Source organism: Thunnus albacares, chromosome 18, assembly GCF_914725855.1.
Source record: "Thunnus albacares chromosome 18, fThuAlb1.1, whole genome shotgun sequence".
NCBI lineage: Eukaryota > Metazoa > Chordata > Actinopteri > Scombriformes > Scombridae > Thunnus > Thunnus albacares.
The window spans coordinates 24,459,734-24,481,446 of NC_058123.1; the positions used below are offsets into that span (position 1 = coordinate 24,459,734).

At 39.6% G+C, this 21,713-nt stretch overlaps 1 protein-coding gene across 3 annotated transcripts in view; it reads right to left on the minus strand.

The window, feature by feature from the left end:
• Positions 1-21,713, minus strand: part of cacna1bb (calcium channel, voltage-dependent, N type, alpha 1B subunit, b) — a 169,964-nt gene that overhangs the window by 7,201 nt on the left and 141,050 nt on the right. For 2 of the 3 annotated variants that reach the window (XM_044334119.1, XM_044334118.1), the window contains 12 exons: positions 19,973-20,064; positions 19,679-19,829; positions 19,307-19,434; positions 16,341-16,437; positions 11,912-12,017; positions 11,678-11,785; positions 10,893-11,002; positions 9,666-9,832; positions 7,669-7,798; positions 7,447-7,557; positions 4,806-4,844; positions 1,462-1,723 (listed from right to left, as the gene is read on the minus strand). In XM_044334119.1, coding sequence (XP_044190054.1) covers positions 1,462-1,723; positions 4,806-4,844; positions 7,447-7,557; positions 7,669-7,798; positions 9,666-9,832; positions 10,893-11,002; positions 11,678-11,785; positions 11,912-12,017; positions 16,341-16,437; positions 19,307-19,434; positions 19,679-19,829; positions 19,973-20,064 — 1,501 coding nt within the window. The remainder of the gene's footprint in view (positions 1-1,461; positions 1,724-4,805; positions 4,845-7,446; positions 7,558-7,668; positions 7,799-9,665; positions 9,833-10,892; positions 11,003-11,677; positions 11,786-11,911; positions 12,018-16,340; positions 16,438-19,306; positions 19,435-19,678; positions 19,830-19,972; positions 20,065-21,713) is intronic. The other variant, XM_044334117.1, reaches the window with a different exon arrangement.

Below are 21,713 nucleotides of genomic sequence, written 5' to 3' on the forward strand. Positions count from 1 at the left end.
GGATGTCAGTTTCACTTAATTTTGCTTTCAACAGACTGACATCGATTAACCAGTAACTAACCAGTCAATTTTTAAGAAAAGTTGGGATGTAGCGAAAGTTGGGATGTACTGTCCAGCAGTCAGTGGTCAGAGCTAGCTTGTCTAGTTGCAGTGGCTCTCGATGGCATAAGGGCTCAGGCTCGAGGTACTGAACTCTTTCAATCCCTCGCCCTCTACCACACTGATTGGCAGCCTATCAGTCTCAATCATTCAGCACACCAACCGGAAGAAATTATTTTCTCCAGCAGTTAGCATTTATAAGACTGCCAGTTTGTCTTTTTGAGCTCATCATCTGTGACAGTGGTATTTGGCAGCTGTCAAAAGAGGCTTTGGACTTGTTTTCCCTCGTCATGAATTTATTTCCTTCGTGGCAGAAAAACATGTTACACAAGCCTTCAGAAACTGCTGCAGGTTAAACTGGACTAATAAAACACTTTTAGTGCTGACTGACTCTAACACACTCACTGTAAACAGACTTTAAGACACTCGCTAGCCCAGCAACATTAAGGCCACAAACAACCCATAATACAACACTCTGTGTAGCAGTCAGTTTTAGACCGGTACTTTATCAATTCAAAAAGAATATCTGATGTTGAATACATAATTATCTAGCCGTTAGCAGAATGTGTATGCAAATTAACCTACAGACCAACATGCATCAAAAATATTCTCTGCAGTCAACCAACTAATGGTTGACCGTTGACATCCCTACTGGACATACAATTTAAACCCTTTATCCAGCAATGGGTTCAGAGATTTACTGCTCGCTCTTGCAAGAATAGTGTACGTCAGTCACTTTCAGTATTGCCAGCTTTTCCAAGCACCAAGTGTAAAAAAGAGCCATAGCGACCTAACGTTGAAGCTGTCAAAAATCAGCATTGGTGCTACACTGAGTGACTGGCTAACATTACTAACAGACACTGAGGCAATCATCAGAATGATCAAAAATGCTAAAAACACTAAAAAAACACACACAAAATTAACTGTGAATAGTGAAGTAAGATGGAGGCAAAGGTAACATTACTGTAGAGTTGACAGTAGATTGACCGGAAGTAAACAGACATGCAGTTTGTAAAATAGATATACATCACACTACATTGTGCAAGTTAGTTTAGCGTGTTAGCATGCTAATACTGATTAGCACTACACATGACCTATAGCTAATGATGGCGTTTGAGGGAAAGTCAGAGGATCAGTAATTTATTACAATCTATCCTGGGGGACATGAATGGCTGTACCAATTTTCATGGCAATCCATCCAATATTTGTTGAGACATTTCACTCCAAGCCACAAATGTCACCATCAAGGTGGCGCTAGAGGAAAAGTCCGGGGGTCACCAAAGTCAGAGGAATACATCATCTGGAGAATATGAATATCCGTACAGTCGTAATATAAGTTTGTTATTCATTTCTTTTTCTCACCAACAGTGCTGGACGGCTGCATTGATGCAGCTCTGTCCAGGGACTTCTGCTTCTTGTCTTTGTCCTTGTCCCTGCGTCGATGGCAGCGGTGGTGGTGGTGATGGTGGTGGGCTCTGTCCTGGCCCTGGACATGCCCTGGCCCGGTGGAGGACTGGGCCAGTCCAGGCCGTTCGAGGTCATAATCCCTCAGCCCAACCTCCTGGTGGTGCTGCGGCGTCAGCGAGGATGCTGAGCGTCTTATCGGACTGAGGTCGACAATCGGCTGAGAGGGAAAGAGAAACGCAGACAGGTGTGAGGAGAAAGGCGAGCAGAGGAGCGGTGATGGTGGTTTGACCCATACCAGTTGTACTGGATCAACAATATATATACGACACTGACACAAGTGGTGGACGGCAACCTTTTGTCTAAAGACCGACGTTCAACCTGTTCTTCTCCAGACACAGATATTAGAAAGGTTTGAGAAGAATAAATCTGTGACAGTACTTGAATACTTACAGTTACAGAACTTACATCATTTGTAAGCTAGCAGGCGTCTCTGCTAGTGAACAAAGAAGAGGTGGGGTGCGGACAATGGCCTTTGTGGCATTTTATGCTACTACTTCTAACCTTTGGAAGAAGTGTTATCTTTTGTAAAAAGGTAATTCTTACAAATCAACACATTCTGTTCCATTTAAAGGACTAATCCCCTGATCACTGATGTTGTAGGTATCAAACAACACTCACTGCCTGTAGGCTTGAAAGATGGCTTTACAGATATCACATATCATGGCCCTGAGTGGCTATCAGAGGGAATCTTTACATTTCAGTGACTCATTCATAAAATTCATTACAGGAGAAATTTTGAAACGTTTAAACTCACCAGATGAAAGGAAGCTTTATAAACATGATTACTGCTTTGATTAGCAGAACTGCTGCAATATAGCTTCTGGCCACCAGTGGCAGCACTGAGCCATCTGCTGCTGAGGAGCACTCCAGTCAGGAGGTCCTGTGTCATTTTTGATTTTGAACAGTTTGTATGAGGTTTAAGCTCATTTTTTGGTGATGTACACTTATCTGACATTGTTTTTCTGCTTTATCATTTAGAGAATGGCTTATCAGTGAGTTTGTACTTTCAGTCTTCCTCTTGTAACAAACCTTACGATTGCCTGAGCAATTACAATATTCATGTTCCCTCCACTAGCCTAGAATTGGTTATTTGTTCTTTCGCAGACAAAAAACAGCTGTATTCAGCAATTAATTCTAACAGTGACCTGGTTTCACAAATTAACTTTTCACATCACTCCACTCATCATAAACCACTTCTGTACTGTCTGTTGATATGTACAGTATGTTTCAAACAGTCATATATTTGCCAAAATATGACAAAAAATATACAGCTTCAGTGCAACTATGCTCGCTTTTGTTGTTTCTGACTGATGAAAAAAAAAGCATAAACAGTAGTATGATACTCAAAACATTACAGAGTAACTTAATACCAGGCTGAAAAGCTGTGTTTTGCTGCCTTTTCTGCAAAGTTTCAAGCCTGTTTCACCTCTAACCACGACCTGTAAACACATCCAACAGTGATGTCACAGGGTCCTGGAGTACACCTGTACATCACTGCCGCAATTTGAGAAGTTAAACCACTGGAGGTCAACAAAAACAAGATTTTCAGGGGGTGTTAAGTTACTCTTTAAACCTGAATTAACTGATTTATGACCACTTAGCAGCAGCAGACGCATATTGTAAACAGAAGACTAACATATTATTAAATTTTAAGTTGATAAGGCAAACTTGTTAACATGTAGTACAGTTATCTATTAACCATTCCGACAGATATGAAACAACATTAGCATTACCTCTTTTTAGGTCTGTTTTTGGTTTCTACCAACTCCTGACGAAAATATGTTACCTCTTTATTTGCTAAATGCTCCACTATGTTCACCAGCTAATCAATAACCTTGTATGGACGCCTGCCATTTGGTGCTGAGCCAGTAGCGTACAGTGGCACTGAGGTGAGTGGTGACAGTAAACCAAAACAGCTCAAAGATGCTATCACGCTCTATAGAGCTGAAGGGAACTGCAGAGTCAGGTAATAATTCTCTGTGGGTTTGTCACTTCCAGCAACTCACATATAAGTATTGATTACAGTTGCTTTAATATACAGTTGTGTATTCCTTAGTCTTACATTCACCAATTGTCCTTTAGGGGTTAATACTTTGACTAATGCTTTGAGGTCATTGACACTCACCCCACCTAATTCTTATCTTACTGACCAGTACAGCTACCAGGTAACAAACTGATGTGATAGGGAACTGGAACAGCAGACAAGTTACCACCCCACCTACTGGTTACTGCTTAGACTATGTCCAATGATTTCAGTTAATAGATTTTAGTTTCCAAATAGAACAAAATGTATCTGGATTAAGTAACTGTATAACTCACAGAAACCACGAGTGTTGAGAGTTAAATTCCATCCATATGACAAACAAAATGTTGGTAGAGTACTATTTTCATTAATCGCTCTCTCACAGGCAGGTTTGGGGTGATTGTGCTTTTCCTCTTGTTCCTATCCCACAGTGCAGCCTGTAGCTACAGTCAGACAACAATATCACAACACTCAAAAAATATTGATATTACCCAGTCATTTTATCTACTATGCAGTCTTAAAATCTTTCTTTTTAGATAAATGGAATTAATGTTATTAATAAAAAGTAGAAAAAATCTTCTATTCTTTCAAACTACTGTAAGTCTGTAGCTGAGGGGAAGTAAAAGATTCAAGAGATAAATCAGACTTGTTCTGTTTGTTTTTGTTTTTAATCAATGAAGAATACGATTTTAAGACTGACTGTAACATCAAATGACAGAAAAGGTTGGACGGGTTTTGTGGTGTTATTGAAAGAAAATACAGTTATTTCAAAGCAGGAAAGCAGCAGCACTGTCCCTGCCTTGCTTCACAATCACACACACAAGAAAACTACACACTACTACGTTACTACATAACGACACACACACACACACACATTTCACCAAAGTGTAGCACTGTAGTTTGTAGTTAATGGCTGTAAAGCAGGACAGAGTGCCCCGGGTACACATACGAATACTTTTCCAGGGATGAAATCTGCGTATATTTGGTGTGTTGCATGTAGTATATCTATCAGCAATGTCATGGAATGAGCAGCTTATACTGTATACTGTATATGTAGGTGGGAGGGTGTGAACTCTGCACTGAGATGAGAGGAGCACATGGAGGCAAACACAGACATGAGAGAAGAAGAAGGAAAAGAGGGAGAGGACAAGGACGAGAGGAAGAGAGAGAAGAAGAAGAAGAGAAACAGAGAGGTGGCACAACAGGTGGTACATACTGCCAGGTGGGTCCCAGGGGCGTGGCGAGGGTGGCTCCGCTATCAGACAGCACACACAAGAGGGAGGTGGGCAAAACATTAGCAGTGGGCATCAAAATTAGGAGAAAGGGAAGACAGAATTGGAGAGACTCAAGAAGTTAAAGTATATGGCTGGTGATATTCTAGATTTTTCTTATTGTCAACAAATCTCATGAAAAGACCAAAACCAACAATGAATTGATTTACTAACAAGTCTGTTAGTAAGTAGACTTTGGATACACAGACTTGTGTATGATATATCTGATATATCTTGTTTCTCTGTGTCATAGAGCTCAATTGTTGTTTAAAAACTATTAAAAACACATCAGTTAGCCACACAGTTGCATTGGGTGACATGTTCCTTCATTACCATGCACACACACACTGTAGTTTATTTTGAGTCAGTCCCGCAAACACCATCCTGCTGCTGTAAATACTCACTAGAGCACTAAATGTGGATTAATCCACAACTGAAAATAGTCAAATGCTCTTATTTCTGAAACTTTTGCTAAAAACTAGAGTGTCCAGCTGTCTTAGCAAACTACTGAGCCTTTTTAAAAACAGAGTAACACATTGTTAGCTTTGGTCTTTTCACTGGATTTGTTGACAAAAGGAAAAATATAGAATATGCCGGTCTTATCCTTTAAAGAGAAAGAGAGAGAGAGAGAGAGAGCAAAAATGCAACATAAACATAGGGAAAGCACATGTTAAGTGAGGGAGGAGAGAGCAGGGTGAGGGGAGAGAGGCAGACAAAAACACAGAGACAGACAAACAGCGAAGCTAAACAGACAAGATCAGACAGGTGAAACAATCCAGGAAATAGAGAAATGATGGACAGATAAAGCATCTTGACAGAGCAGACAAGAGCAGCTACTGTAACTCGCAAAATGACAGTAAAGAAGTAAACACTTTAAAAATAGATGAAAATAAGAGAAATTCATAAATATAGAAGGATTACTGCTGTCATGCAAAACTCGCTTGTGTGAGTGTGAATACTGTATGAAATGTAAAAGATGAATAATAATAATAATAAGTTTTATAATAATTGTATTGGTGAGATAAACCAAATACATTTTTAACATTTTAAGAATAATATCCTCAGGATTTACAAGAAATTCATTAATTAGATAACCTGTTGCATTTAGATGATCAGGTTAGTGCATTAAAGATCATAATTTTACAGAGAATATAATACGTTTCTCGTCCATTGCAAAATACAAAAGGACTAGATGAAGTGTATTATTTGAATGGTTTGAATTGTCTGACCAGGACAATTAAAAATCAGGAGTTTTGGAATCAATACAAACACTGTGGATTTCTACTGTCAAACAATATTCTGATATCAGATTATAATTTCTACTTTAACACAAAATATTTTTTGCACTTGTTTGTGTGTCAACACTGTCAGATTGAATATTCATTAAAAATATAGTTTGAGTCATTATTATATTTGATATCTCAGTATTTGGCCAGTAAAGAATATAAAGGAATAGTTTTGGACATTTTGGAAAAAAAAGGCTAAATGCTAAATAATTTGCTAAAGTTCAATGAGAAGATCAATATGACACTTAGAGTATGTCAGTCTGTTAAGTATGGATTTCTAACAGGCAGGCACTTAGCCTTCCTGACTGTAAGTACAAACAGAAACATGAAATCAACAATTTATGGTTTTAGGGGGAGCTAAATATTTCTTTTTCTTGTAACTACTGTATTTCTCATGCTATGCTAGGCTAATTGCCTCTAGCTCCATACTTAACACAAACATGAGTGTGGGAAAAGTCTTCTCATCTAACTTTCATAAAGACAGCAAACAAGTATATTTCCCAAAATGTTGATCTGTTCCTTTGAGAAAAGATTCATCTGAAGGTGGTAAAACAGCACTGAAGGTAGGCTGATACAAGCTCATTCATTTTCTGCAAAATATTCATCGTTTATCCATGTCTATTTATACAGAATGTTTGTATTTTATTGTATTTTTGTAATTAAATTCCTGTCATAAGTCCAGCACACCTGCTGCAGCTAAACTGCCCATTCAGTAATCCAGCTAATGACATTAGTGAGAGACTGTTGATAATTAATCTGATAATAAGGTTGGTAATAATCAGTCAAGATCAAAGTGTGTAGCAGGCAGGCCTTCATCGTTACAGATACTTATGTCCCTATCTAACATAACAGTGTTCTCTTTGTCTGTAGCAGTAATTTAACTTTCTATTTCCAATAATCAACAGATTTACTATATGTCTTCCACCTCGCTGAATCCATCTCTATTCTGAATCTCCCTCTCAGTAAAAAAAAAAAAAAAGTGAATTTGTCAGACTGGAAAGGTCAGGGTGAGCAGGATGAACTGATGTGGGCTGACAGAGAGCGATTCTATTAGCTTATAGCTTCTCTCACTAACCCAAAACCACCCAGAAGCCTTTTTCAGCCCTTTTCAAAGTCTCCTATCTCAGCCATTGGTTTAATTATCATAAAAGAAAAACTAAGGTATCCACAGTGTCTGTATTTTCCAAGCCTGATATTATCAGAAGAAAAAAACAAAACAAACAAACTGTGAATAAACCAAAGATATATTTTCTGTGAGCAGTAAAACAAGAAGCAAAGCATCATGAGCACTGAAGCTTACGTAGTACTCAGCATTCAGTCGGGGCAGAGACGCTGCTCTGCAGTGGCCTTCTAGGCCAGGATGTCCCTCTGTGTCTGAGACATCCTCCACCTTCTTCATCTCAACCAATTCCTGAAAGAAAAAGAATGACTATACATGTGGAGGCAACACATATGTCAGATACAGTAAATTGTAAATGTAAAATAACATTTAGTAGATGGAGTTTTCTTGGTGTTTGTGTACCTGAGGTCTGGTGGAATATGGCACATCCTCTGATTGGCCTCTCTGTAGTTTCCTGCGGGCTTTGGGCCTCAGTGCTGCCTGAGAAACATCTCCAGACTGGGAATGTTTTATGGCACTCCTCTGGTTAAGTCTGTATACAACACATAAGAGCTGTGACTGTAATACTGGTGCTTATCAGTGTTGTAGGATCAGATAAATTGGGATAAATTTAGGAAATACATTTTTTTGGTATAACAAAGAACTGTGTATGGTTTCATAACATTTTTACCTCAGTGTTTTAACAAATTTTATTTTTTCTACTTTCCAGGTAGATGTTGCTATCCATTCATTTCTGAACAGTGTGTAAATCAATTAGCAGAATCTGGAAAGTTGCTTGAGTTGTGCAATCCATCACAGTGAAAATCAAGTTTATGTGAGTCTGCACTGTATATCTCACAACTATAATGTAGCTGTGTCATGTATATAGAATGCATTCATCATCTGAAGTAATTTGTCATTGTAATGCTGTTCCTGCTTAGACACATTAACTCATTCAATCTAGATTGTTATTGTAGCAGGTGTTTTTATGGTTCTATGGTATGTTGTTTTCCTACCACTGCTATGGTGATGATAACAGCAATTTTTGTTATTCCCTCCATCTGACACTCAGGTAAAGGGAACCAATCACTGCTTGCCTGGCAGATATCTCAGACTGGATGTCAAGGCAGCATCTAAAGCTCAACCTCACTACTGACATTAGTGTGGTGATGCTAACTTGAACAGCAAGGAACCTAGGTGTGACCCGGGACAATGAACTATTGTTTTTGGCAAACACTGCAGCAGTAGAAGTCTCCTGTAGATTCTTCCTGTACAACATCAGGAGAATTCCTCTTTTCTCACTAGAGAAGTAGCCCAGGTTCATATGCAGATGCTTGCTATCTCCCACCTGGACCAGTGCAACTCCCTCCTCGTTGGAGCCCCTGCAGTGGCAGACTCAGGCTGTCTCAGGGGTAGAGGTGAAAAAATATATAGGATACCAGATACATTTAATGGGCCCCCACTTCACAATGTTTTTCTCCCATACAGTACATCCTATAGGGCACCTTTTTTCATTGAAAAGGCACCAAACATTAAATTGCACTTTTTTTTGTTTTTTGTTTTGTTTGTTTGTAGGGTACCATGAGGACCAGATTGTCACACATAGAGGCACTCTATAGGGTGTTTCATCCTGATTTACCCATAACTAGACATTTTAAAAGGCATTTTATCATAATGAGGGGTCAACTTATACTGTGGGGGAGTCTTCGAGGACATTTTATCATAATGAAGGGGAGTCTTCGAGGACATTTTATCATAATGAAGGGGAGTCTTAGAGGGCATTTTATCATACTGTGTGGGCAGTCTGCATCCAGTTCAAGACTCTGGTGTTGGCCTACAGGGCAGTGAAGGGGACTGCTCCTTCCTATGTCCAAGCTATGGTCAAACCCTACACTGTCACGCAACATCGCACTGCTCTGCCTCTGGACGATTGGCCGCCCTGTCACTCCAAGGACCGCTGCGACTGCTCATCTCTGTTAAGGCTGTTTTCTGTTCAGGCCCGCAGTGGTGGAATAAACTCCCCACTGAAGTCAGGATGGTATATTCATTTCCCATCTTCTGCACCATGCTGAAAGCCTTTTGAGATTACAACTCAACAGTTTTTGATGATATCTAGCTATTGCTCTGCACTTATTTTAAGTCACTTTGGACATAAGCATCTGCTACATAAATGTAAAATTATAATGTTAAAAATGTATCTGGAAAGAAACAGTTGACAAATATCTGTATAATGCATTATTATCTTTTCTAAAGCCATTTTGGATTTAAGGAATTATTCGAAGGATTATTCCAATTAAATAGTGAGGAAAACATTTTCTTGTACTCGAAGGTCATACTGCAGTATCAAGTAAACAACAGTTCCAGCCTACGTTGTGAAAATATTGTTTGTGCTGTACAGGACAGAAAAGACAGCCACTCACAATGCGTCCCTGTTAACCAGTGTGGCGGTGGTTGTGGGCTGGGCCTCTGACTTAGCCTCTGGCTCAGGTTGGGGTGTCAGGGGCTGTTTGGGGCTGGAGAATGGCGGTTCCACTTCCTGTATGTGAGTGAGGGGCAGCACGGGACGGAACAATGCCCCCAGTTTACTCTGCAGGACAGAGACACATAAATGGAGTCACTGAACTGACATTGTGTCTTATTCTAGTGAAACAATCATGGCTGGCAGCATGGTGACTATTTCATCACTTAACTCAGTCAGAAATGTTACCATGAGATAAAAATCATTTATTAGGAACAGTGGGTAACGGAATTTGTGTATGGGACAACACCCAAGACAACAGAGACATCAACAACAAACATCTAGTATTACACTACAATAGAATACCAAACTTCAAAAATGACTGTACAGTCTATGTCAAACAGAAATGGGAGAAGGAATCAGGCCTGAATATATCTGAGGATGATTGGAATGACAATTAGGAAACCCAGGCTAAAACTACCAACTCAAGATCCTGGCAAGAGCTCTGCTGGAAGAACATAATACACTATTTTGTGACTCCAAAACTGAGATTTATACAATGTGGTGTGATAAAAACAATGGCTGACCATTTTCATATATTTTGGGCTTGCCCTTTAATTCTTTCATATTGGCGAGAGATTGCTGAAAAAATAAGATAAGAAGATAAAAATAGATAAACAATTTTTGGAACAGTTGACCACTCTTTTGTCACATTATACCTGGGCAAAATCATGGCTCAGGATGAATATCTCTAAAACAGACTTTTGGCTGCGAGCAAGAAAGCCATCACATAGAAATGGCTGCAAGTAAACCCTCCATCAAAGGACGACTGGACTACAGTTGTCAACGAGATATATTGTATCTGATCTTTACCTTAAGGCTACAGTATGATCAGTATGTAAAATACTGTAAAAATGGACTACATACTCTACATTATGTAGGTAATTGAAAGACCTTGTTCTGTTATGTTGCCCATACCAAGCCATTCAGTTAAATTCAGGAGCTAATGCTGTAAGAGAACACTACAAAGAACAGCCTGAGAACCTTGAAATAAGACACCTGATTCACTGGTCGGCACTAAAAAATCATTTTACACATAATCCCAGCTAGATTCTAAATCACCTTAGTGAGTAATAGAGTTAGCAGTTCCTGCCTAAACCACCGCTGAGCTGTTGCCAACATACTATACCTGAGTTGCTCCTGAAGGATTCTGCTGCTGGAGCCTCTTGGCACGATTCTGCTTATAGTAGTCAAAGATCATTAGAGCTGCGTAGACTTTCCCCACAGTCAGCTCATTGTCTAAAAGAGGAGAGGGCACAGTAAGAGACAGTTCCTCTTTGAGGGCAGTAGATGGCGCCAGATGAGCAGAAAAACAGCAAGCACAGCACCACACTGTAAAAATGTTATTAAGTAATTTCTGTCTTTTATTGAACCATCAAACTGTTGTTTAAATTACTGCACTAGAATAAAGAAAAATATTATAAACAAGTGGAAATGATCTCATTGCACCAGCAGACTTTTATACCTGAATTGAGAAAGTAAGGCTTTTGCAGGCTCAATAACAGACAAAAATCTCCATTTTACCACACAATTTTCATCTATCTCGTTCTAAAAGTGTTAAAACTTAGAAAATCTGCCATTGTAGTATGATTATTTCAACCAGTTTCCAATATAAAAGACCCATCTACAAGTATCTGTGTCAGTACCTGAAAAAAAGACAACCTTGACATCAATACACTAGAAAAAATAAACTCAAATCTGTAAAATTCTTGAATTAATTTGCACCTGAAATAAGTTGTTTGATCACCAAAAATACGACTTTTAGGACTCAATAACAGACTAAAATTACCAGCAAAGGACATTTCTGCGGTGTTAACCCATGAAAGATATAAAATATTAGAAATGAAGTTAGAAAACAGGAAGAGGTCAAGTGGAAAGCAAGCAACTGGGTTTCAGTAGAACCCATTGACTTACATTTATGTGGTGTCACCAGCAGGTCGACAGTCTTCTGCGACAGGTTGGGCCAGACTCGGTTTATCTCCCTCTTCAGGTCAACATCGCATAAATGCTGCGCCAGGACCCCTGGGGACGGACCCACAAACATGTCAAATCAAATCTGCACCACAGCAATCAGCATCATTCACATTAACATAAGAGACGTCAGTCTGGCCGCAAGGGATTCTGGATTTTGTAGTTTTAGTCTCTCACCAGACGCCAGTTTGATCTCCAGGGCTGTGCGAATCAGGGCCATCAGCGTGGAGGTGAAATGCACCGTGTTGTCATCGGCAATGGGCATGTTCATCTTAACCAATCGCTGAGAGGAAGGGAAGCAAAAGAGTAGGGGCCATGAACCAGCAACAATCAATCTACAGCTCAGAAATGTACTTGCAAGCCAAATTAAAAGGAAAGTTGTCTCAAAATGTGGTTCTTTGTATAGTTGAGTCTAGCATACATACAAACTTTATCAGTGATATAAAAAAACTGGTGAAGAATATCCACAGTCATGTGCTAGGGCTGCAACTAATTATTACTTTCAATAACAAATAACCTTTCAGTTATTTTTCTGATTAGTCAATTAATGGTTAAGTCTATAAATTATCAGAAAAGAATGAAAGATGCTAATCAAAATTTCCAAAAGTACACAATGACATTTTTGAATTGCTTGTTTTTTCTAACCAACAGACCAAAACCCAAAGATATTCAGTTTAGAATATCTAAATAATAATAGAATAACAGAGAAAAGCAGCACATTTGAGAAAGCTGGAGTAAGAGAATGTTTTGCATTCTTGCTTGATTGCTTGCTTAATTTCCTGTCAATTTATTAATTGATTGCTTCAGTCCATGTAGATGAAGGCCTCGGCCTCTGTGACCACTACACTCTCTGACTCTTATTTTAAGCTAATAGCACTAAACAGATGGAAGCGCGGAGCTCTGTGCTGTTTATGGACGCTACTGTTGCTATGAGATTATTGTAAATCCACTGGAAGTGTAGCTCACTTCTGCTAAAAGCTAAAATATGATTAGCTTATGATACTAAGCATTGTGAGCTCTGTGTACATGCTAAGCTCTCACTGCTGCTGTGAACATGCTGCAGCACGTCCTTCTTTCTGAAAATACTAACTTAAAGAGGCCTGAGGAGAAAAGATAGGACACACAGCTCTGGAACAGGAGTCTGACAGAAGACTATCCATCAAACTATTATTACACTTTAGACACTGGGAAACATAAAAGGACTGTCTGTCCTTCTGTAATACAATATTCACATGCCATATGTACATATTAGAGTTATGTGTAATACTATCCTTTAACAAGTAATTATATATCTGTAACTGAGTTGTGACAACCATATCTTCTTAAAAAAAAAAGAAAAATCTACCAGAATAAGACACATCCCCGCACTTGAATCAAGAAACTGAAACCTGATGTCAGGATATACTTTTGATTTTGACAAAGGATTAATCGTTTCAGTCATTTATCAAGCAAAAATGTCAACCATTCTCTGGTGTCAGCTTCTCAGATATGAGGATTTGCTGCTTTTCTCTGTTTTATATCATAATACTTTGAATATCTTTGAGTTTTAGACTGCTGGTCAGACAAAAGAAGGCATTTAAACATGTCACCTTGAGCTCTGGGAAATTGGGATCATGTGATCACAGATCTAAGTTTTAACTATTTTCTGATATTTTATAGGATAAATTATTAATTGGTTAACAGAAAAAAGTTACAGTAGATAGTTGAAGCCCTGCATTCCAGTGCAGTGAAAAGGATTAGTAACAACAACTGGGCAGCCAAGAGGCTCAATTATTCTGAATTAATCAATATTTCTACAGTAGGTTGTAAAACTTATCAAAAGCATCAAAAGGTATCAAAAGACATTCAATGTAAAAAGTAGAAACTGATCAGCATAAATCCACCGCATGCAGGGCTACTGGATCAATGCTGCATTTAAATGATTCATACACACATGCATGTTTGAATTAGTACACCACATTCACAGTGAGACTGGAGGGGTGGTGGAGGCATGTGCGGGATACAGAACTTCTAATTTTAAAAACATCAAGAGCCAATGGAATAAAGTAAAAGCAAAAGCCATCAGAAGAAACATCTGAAACATTTGAGAAAAAAAGAAAAACAATAGCTGATGGTTGCCATTTTCTTTAAGCCGAGTGGAGGCAAAACAGAGATGAGGAAAGAGAGCAAGTATATTCACTCTGGGAGCATAACAATACAGATGAAGAGATGGAGAGAAGAGAGACAAGGAACAGAGGAGGAGGAGGAGGAGGAGGAGAAGGAGGAGGAGTAGGGGAAGTAAGTGCCTTAGCTGGAAAGCATCTACGCAAGTAAAGTCTTGCATCTTTTTCCCAGAAACAGAGAGCAGAAGAATGGCAGCTGCAGACATGAGCAACAAATAAATAAAGAAACACACCTTCAAAAAGCACACAATGCAAGGGGACACATGCTCGCAGACTAAGACTTTAAGATGCACACACACACACACGTGTGCACACAGTGAAGAGAAGTGGAAGAGAAGCTAAAATTCCCTAGAGACGGTGAAAGAAAGATCATTCAAAAGAGAGAGTGAAGCTTAGCCTGAAGACAGAACATGAAACTGGAAACTAAAGGGTAATGGGGACAACTGTGACTATCAGGGGAAGATGTGTTCATTAAGACGGGAGGTTAACAAGGAGCGTGATCAATGGCAAAGAGGACTGGAGAAAAAAATAGAAAAATAGGGATGGGAGAAAAAAATGCTAGCCTTGCTCTCAAGAGCACTCCTGCTCTCTGTGTCTCTTTGTTCACGTGTTTCCCTCTCGATTCACAAAAACGAGAGTTATATTTGGAGATGCGACCACGTCAGACTCAGACATTTTTAACTGGGGCAAGGGCAGGGCTGCTTTAAATGTAATTCATTTAGACAGCTGTGCATGCACTGGAACCACTCACATTAAGTCTGCATGCTAAGAGGTAAGCAGCTGGCACAGGGACTACCTGAGGACTGCTGAGCTGTATACTAGACTCCCACTTCACTATCAGTCAAGTATCATATATAATCATGGGACATGTGTGCCAGGTTGCTCTGGTGAAAGTGTTCTAAATGATACTACAGAATCCTGCAGGTTTTAGAAATCACTCAGTAAATCCTGGATATGAACCTAAATGTAATCCTACTTCTATGATCAGATTTTGGCCATTAGAGGGCAGAATAACACATCCAGCAGACACAGAGCAACTTCATCATTCATTTGGAGTTGCATTTCTGTCCACCTGGCATATCCAAGTCCAATATTCTTGTCTGTCTTTTTCAACTCTGGTTTTGGTCTCCACTAGCCCCATTTGTGACTTCAGCATTTGCTATGTTACTCCATGATTCAGCCACACAGCCAGGATTCCCCACTCAAACCTTTCAGGAAACAAGACTAAGAGTCTACATCTACACTAGGCACAGTGGGGCTTTTAGCTACATGCTAATGTCAGCATGCTAACATGCTCACAATGTCAGTGTTAACACGCTGATGTTTAGAAGTTAATGTTTACCATGTTCACCATCTTAGCTCACCGTGTTAGCATGCTAACATTTGCTAGTTAGCACTAAACACAAAGTACAGTTGAGGGTGATGGGAATGTCATGGTCATTAAACAAAGGATCAGATAAAGTGAAAGCTAGACCTGATGATGGTGCTAGAGGAATGGTTAAGGCATAACCAAAGTTGTTCCAATTCATCCTGAGGGGAACATGAATGTGTGTACCACATTGCATGGCAAACCATCCCATAGTTGTCGAGACATGAAGCACAAATGTCTGAACTTCATGCTAGACGAAAAGTCAGAGGATCTACAAATGTCTATAGTCTGCTTTGAATAATAAAATGTCTGCATGGGGTGAAATGAACATCTACTGTAAATGCGCTCTGCTTTTCTTCTTTGCTGGATGTACATTAAGTCCACTGCATTAGTCTATGGCAGGCTGTGGCAGTGCCTAGTGTCTGTGGAAAAACTGGATTTAAACATTGGTTTTTCCCTGGGAAAATATTTTATCATTTCAGGCAGACTCTAAAAATTTGTGAGTTTACAGAAATAAAAATATGAAGATACACCCTGGGCTGAGTAACAGGTGGGAAATAAATATTTCCCCCCATGAGTTTTGCATTAGGAACACAGAATCAAAGAGCGTCCTGAAGTCATAAATCGGGCTAAGACTCCACAAACTCCTGAGAGAAATATCTGGTTCTTTAGTTGATAAATATTCGACTGTCTTCACCAGCTAGTCACTAACTTTGCCATTTGGCTGCTGGACAGATAGCGTACAGTGGGTTCATCAGAGCTTGTTTGCTGAAAACTGCTTCCTGCTGCAGCTGGAAACTCACTGAGATGACTTTGTGGAGATATGGCAAACATTATGGTTTTCCTCAACTCAGTATTACATGGCCCTACAGTGAAGAGAGGGTAGAACAAACCCTCACAGAGCAGGACAAGGCCACAGAGCTTCACAGATAAACAGAAAGAACAACACAACAGCAGGCCAGAAGATACTGACTGTGACACATTGACAGAAGCCAGAAGATGTTTGACAGGTGGAAGCAGGGAACCAGCAGTGACTGCAGGAGGGAGCGGAAGGAAGAGGAAGGATTGATTCTACCTTATAGGCGACTCGAGGCGGACATTTCTTTCCCAAACCTAGTGGAGGGGACATGTCACGAAGCATCTCGTACATATCACGGTAAGCCATACGGCCGCTTCCCGGGGGGAAAGATGGTAGGAGACCATGGAAGGAGGAATGAAGATTTCCCAGGTGAGATGGTGTAGGGATTAAAAGGGGAAAGGGGAGTTTCATTGTAACAGAAAGTGGCAAAATACAAAAGAGAGAATGGGAGAGAAAAGAGAGGAAAACACAGAAATCCTTGTTAATGAGATTTCCAGGATATCATGATCTGGAATCCTCGTTGGCTTTGAGGATTCAGGAGAGGATCCCAGAGGAGGAAGGACGGGAGGATGCTCCGGAGGATCCTCTGGAGGATCCCCTGTACAGGGATGCTGGATGGAGGGATCCTAGTAGAGGGTATGCATTTAGAAATGAGAGTGCATTTTGTGTGAAAGGAATACTCCACCGAAAATCTTTTGAGAATCAAACACTCACCCTGTCTGTAATGTAGGTGTGAAAAGTGACTCTGAAAAGTTTGTGGCTTGGATTCACAGTAGCTACAATGGATTCCAATGGCAACCCAGCTTTATGGCATAAAAAGTATCAAAACATCCATTAAAACTTCTCCAACCACTCCTGCAGCATAACCCACCACTCTGCCAGTGACCCTTGTATTCACTATGTCCCCAAAAAATTGCCACTTTTTCAATAGATTGCTAAATACACTAAGTTTCAGCACAACTAGGAGGCAATAATGTGACACAGAAGTAGTGTATTTAGCTCTGAGAGTTTTGAACAAACTTTTAAAAAAAATAACTTTAATTTACTCTATATGTTATTCACACACAGAATATGTGGATGGATAAATGAAAAAATAGCAAATTACTAGAATAAATGACTTTCCCCTTACATGAACATTCATGTAAACCATAAATCTGTTACACATATAGTGAATATGGTTCACTAACATCACAAAGGACTCAATCTATTATCATATTTTGAGTCATTACGTCCAATAAAAATGAAAAAGACTTGTATCAGTAAATTATTGTTGTGCTAGGAGACAGTCAGCTCAGCCAGAAAAGCAACAAACAAGAGAATTTCATTGGACAATCTCTTATGTCCTTCCATGACTGTTGTTCTTCTTGACACAGTGCATAAATGTGGCTTTTGGAACACACTGAACACATTGAAGGGAGAAGTGGAGTATGCTGCAGGGGTGGTTGGAGATATTTTATGGTAATTCTGATGGATTTTTTTGTTTTGTTTTGTTTTTGTTATTTTTCCAACACTCAGGGTCACTGGAAACCATTATAATCCAACCTGACTACAGTTATAGCCCTTCGCAAAAGAGCAGATACAAACTATTCAGAGCCACCCTCCAAAGGGTTGGTATCTTATACTCAAAAGATAGATTTTCGGTGGAGTATTCCTTTAAGATGCCCTCTGTTTCTGCATGCTAAGAGACATCAGCAGTAACCAAAGTGGAAACAAAGCACACAATGCTCTTTTTACTACCCACTCTTCTTTCACTCCTGTGTTTAGAAGCAGGAAAAAAAAACTTAGACATCACATCTGATGCCTTTTGTTTGAGCCTGACTTGCGGCATTGTTTCCTGCACTCGCCATGGTTACCTGCCAGCTGGTTAGTGGAGGATTGATGCATGTTTGTATGCATGTGTGGTCGGGTCATTCTCTGGTAGCGCAGGGAATGAGAACAGACATTCACAGTCCGAAAAACCATCACAGTCCCTTAGAAAATCAGAGGACTGTGTGGGAGTGCAAACCTTATAAGCCACCCTGTTAGGGCACTTCTTCCCCAGGCCCAGGGGAGGCGAGATAAAACGCAACAATTTGTACATATCCTGATAGCATATCCTCCCGCTGGAAAAGATAAAACATGTTCAAGAGATTAGGTCACAGGTTATTCCATTACATCTATCTATTATTATCTATCCATAATCTGTTGAAGAGCGTTAACATTAAGTAACGGCATTTATTTTTTGTTGGTCTAAAAGAAGTCAAATTGTATACATTTCTAGTATGTCCCTCTAAAACCCCCAAATTCCCAGAAAAAATGAAGACATGGCAAGTGTTCACTATAAATGTAAGTGGTCATTGTCTTTTGCATGTGTAAGGAACATAAAAACGAAGTGAAAATCATTTAAAGTAAGTATCAGTGAAAACCTAAATATACTCCTTGCTGCAACCTGAGATAATGATGAAAGCAGTTAAAAATATACTGAATGTAACTGCAGGTACCTCTCTGAGAGCAGCTCATCTATATTCAAAGGAATAAATAATAATTCCTCCCCTGTAATGTCTGTCAGGTGATGGCAATTTCATATTTCACATCTCACACCTCTTCTGGAGTCCTGACTCACTGACAAGGCTCCTGTGACGCATTCGTTTAAACTTAATAATAAGCCTTGTATAATCTGAGCCAGATTACGCCTCACTGTCTCACTCAAAACTTGTATTGTCCTTTAGTCAAGTTAAACAGTGTCTGTGTAATGGGCATAGAGGTCGCTGACATAAACCTGCCCCTGTTGATTGGATAGAAATAGTTTTTCTTCACTCCACAGTGACAGACTGAGGAGCTTTAGAGCCCGCCGGCTTAGCGGCGAGGAGGCCTGGGTGGACGCCAAGCAGAACACTGGATTTACATGCATCAGTCCGGCCAACAGGGGGCTCGTCACCATCCTCAGCCGACACTCTGGGCTCAGGCTTAATGTCATTCACCCGCCGCTGCTAAGACAGGATTTTTCCAGTTCCACGTCACAGAGTCATCCTGCTGGAACTCAGAAGCCATTCTTAGAGTTTCCTGTCTCCTAGCCTCCTTCTCTTCCAAAACCCCGCCACCCCCACCCATTCACCCACCCCCACACTGACAAATGTAACACTGACTCTGGCTAACACTGGGGGCTATAGCTGTACCACTCAGAGATCAGCAGAAGCACCTACCAGGCAGCAGGGTCGTACTCCGCCCACACACGGATGAATTCATCAAGGTGATGAGGCCCCAGGATGGAGGCGTCCCTGGTCAGGTACTCAAAGTTGTCCATGATGACAGCGACAAATAGGTTCAGCATCTGATGAGTGAAAACATGACTTAATATGGCTTGGCTAGTTTAAAAATGTGTGAAATTTGTATTTAAAAAAAAATCAATAATACAAATATCTAGGTGAAAATCACATGACATTTTCTGTGCATATAGTATTTTTTTCAAATTCCAAGTTCAAGTTGCAACTAGTTGTTCACTAGTCAAAACAAGCAAAACCACCAAATGTCTTTATAGCATCTTTCAGTCAGAGCCCAGAGTACACATCACTGACCAGGAAGGAACAGAGGAAGATGAAGGAGACAAAGTAGAAGTAGGCGAAGTCACTCCCACACTCCTTCCCCACTGTTCCTGAGAGCTTATCACACGGCCGGTTACTGAGACATGATAACATGATCTCGTGCCACGCCTCGCCTGTCGCACTCCTGAAGCAAACACAAATCACAGTAGAGGTACACACACAAACAAGTACACAAAGTCAATGTAAACACTGTGGAACAATGATGGGAGCGGGAGTTACTGAATTATTTGTGGTGCCAGAATTTTTAGAACAAGGAAGCAGGATTACCTGAAGAGGAGGGTCAAAGCCTGGAAAAAGGTCTGGAAGTTGTTGTGGTGATTGATGGCGGTCTCTTCATTCAGCTCGATGTTACCAAACACCTGAGGCAGCAGGAGAGCAGGTGGTGTTTAATGAGTACAAAGCCCAGAATTTAAATCCATACACTACTGTTAGCATGAACTAATGAAGCACAGTGACTACAATACAATACTTCTTCACAAGCCTCAAACAGAGAGAGCCCCAGCCCATACCTACATCTATAAGACCTAATCCAACTGAACCTTACTGATCCCAAATTTAAGTAGCCTATCAAACCTGACCAGAAACCTGAAGCTTTACAGAAAAAAATGTCCCAAACCTGAACAGGATTGGATTTCGGGGTGGGTAGAAAAAAACTAAGTGGGAAGATGTGTTTATACTGTATATATTTTTCATTTTCTTCATTCATTTTATTTTATAGTAGTATAATAATAATAATATATAGTATTCTATGTATTAATACAGCATGTTATGCATACCATAGTTTGTTTTTGAATTGTTATGCCTGTATGGTAGCCCTTGTATGAACTGCTTTAACAGCACTGTACTTAATTAGACTATTGTCATGTCAATAAAGCAAATTAGAGAGAAATTTCCCTTTTTGTTTTTCTGAATCAATGACAATTATGCTAAAATCTGTATCTGTAATTAGTTCTTTTATGTACTATCTACTGCTATTTTTTGTGTACACATTGTATTCAATGTGTACATTCCAATAAAGCTTCACTGATTTGAATTGAAAATGAATTGAGAAAGACAAAGAGTAGATAACTGACACAGCTTGTGATTGCATTGTTGTAAGTCCAGTAAAACTGCCCAGAGGCCTCTTTTTAAATATTTATTTGCCCCTTGGCATGTCCATTCTGCTGGTCTATATAAACTATCTGCTGGGCCCAGGAGACCTCTGGCAGTTGTCAAATATGTTTGTAGCATTTTGACCCCTACCACAGCAACTAGTTACTTTTTCAGCACAAGCACTAAAACAATCTCACATGAGAGGAATAAAAAGTAGTTAATCTTTAAACCTTTATACCTATAAAAATGTAAAAAGGATTCTATCTCTTTGTAGACGGAGGGTCACCACAATTATATATAGTAACAGTAATATGCTAATTTAATGGTGGCAATTAAAAAATACCATTAGGTTACTTTTAATTTATAATTTCTTTATCTTCCTTTTTATTATGAATAAAGTTTAGGTGACTTACTGCTGTGAGGCTCTGGGATCTAAAGGTTGAATCAACAGGAGGTGGACAGAATTAAAATAACGCCTCTTCAATATTATGCAATCCAAGGCAGAAGCCCTGCAATACATACTGGGTTTGTGAAGCTTACAATATTAAATTTTCATTGACTGCGTCAGAGATGCGTCAGTTCAGCTTTATGGTAATTTTAGAGGTAGATGTTGGTGGTGTTGTACTGGAGGACAAAATACAAAACAACCCCACAATAAATGCAATCTGACACAACAGCACAAACTAAGGCCTCACAAAGGAATTGAATGGATCCCTAATCTACAAAACCCCAAAACATTTGAACATTATTAGGCTTATAAAGGTAGTTTATATTTGTTGGATTAATATTGTACAGATGATACTTTTATTGTCCCATTTCTTTATCTGTCTCTAGAGGAGAGGTAGCCTCAGTTTGTGTTAACAGCTGATATTTAAGCCCCTCCATGTTGTCCAATTAGATCAATACTCACCAGCCA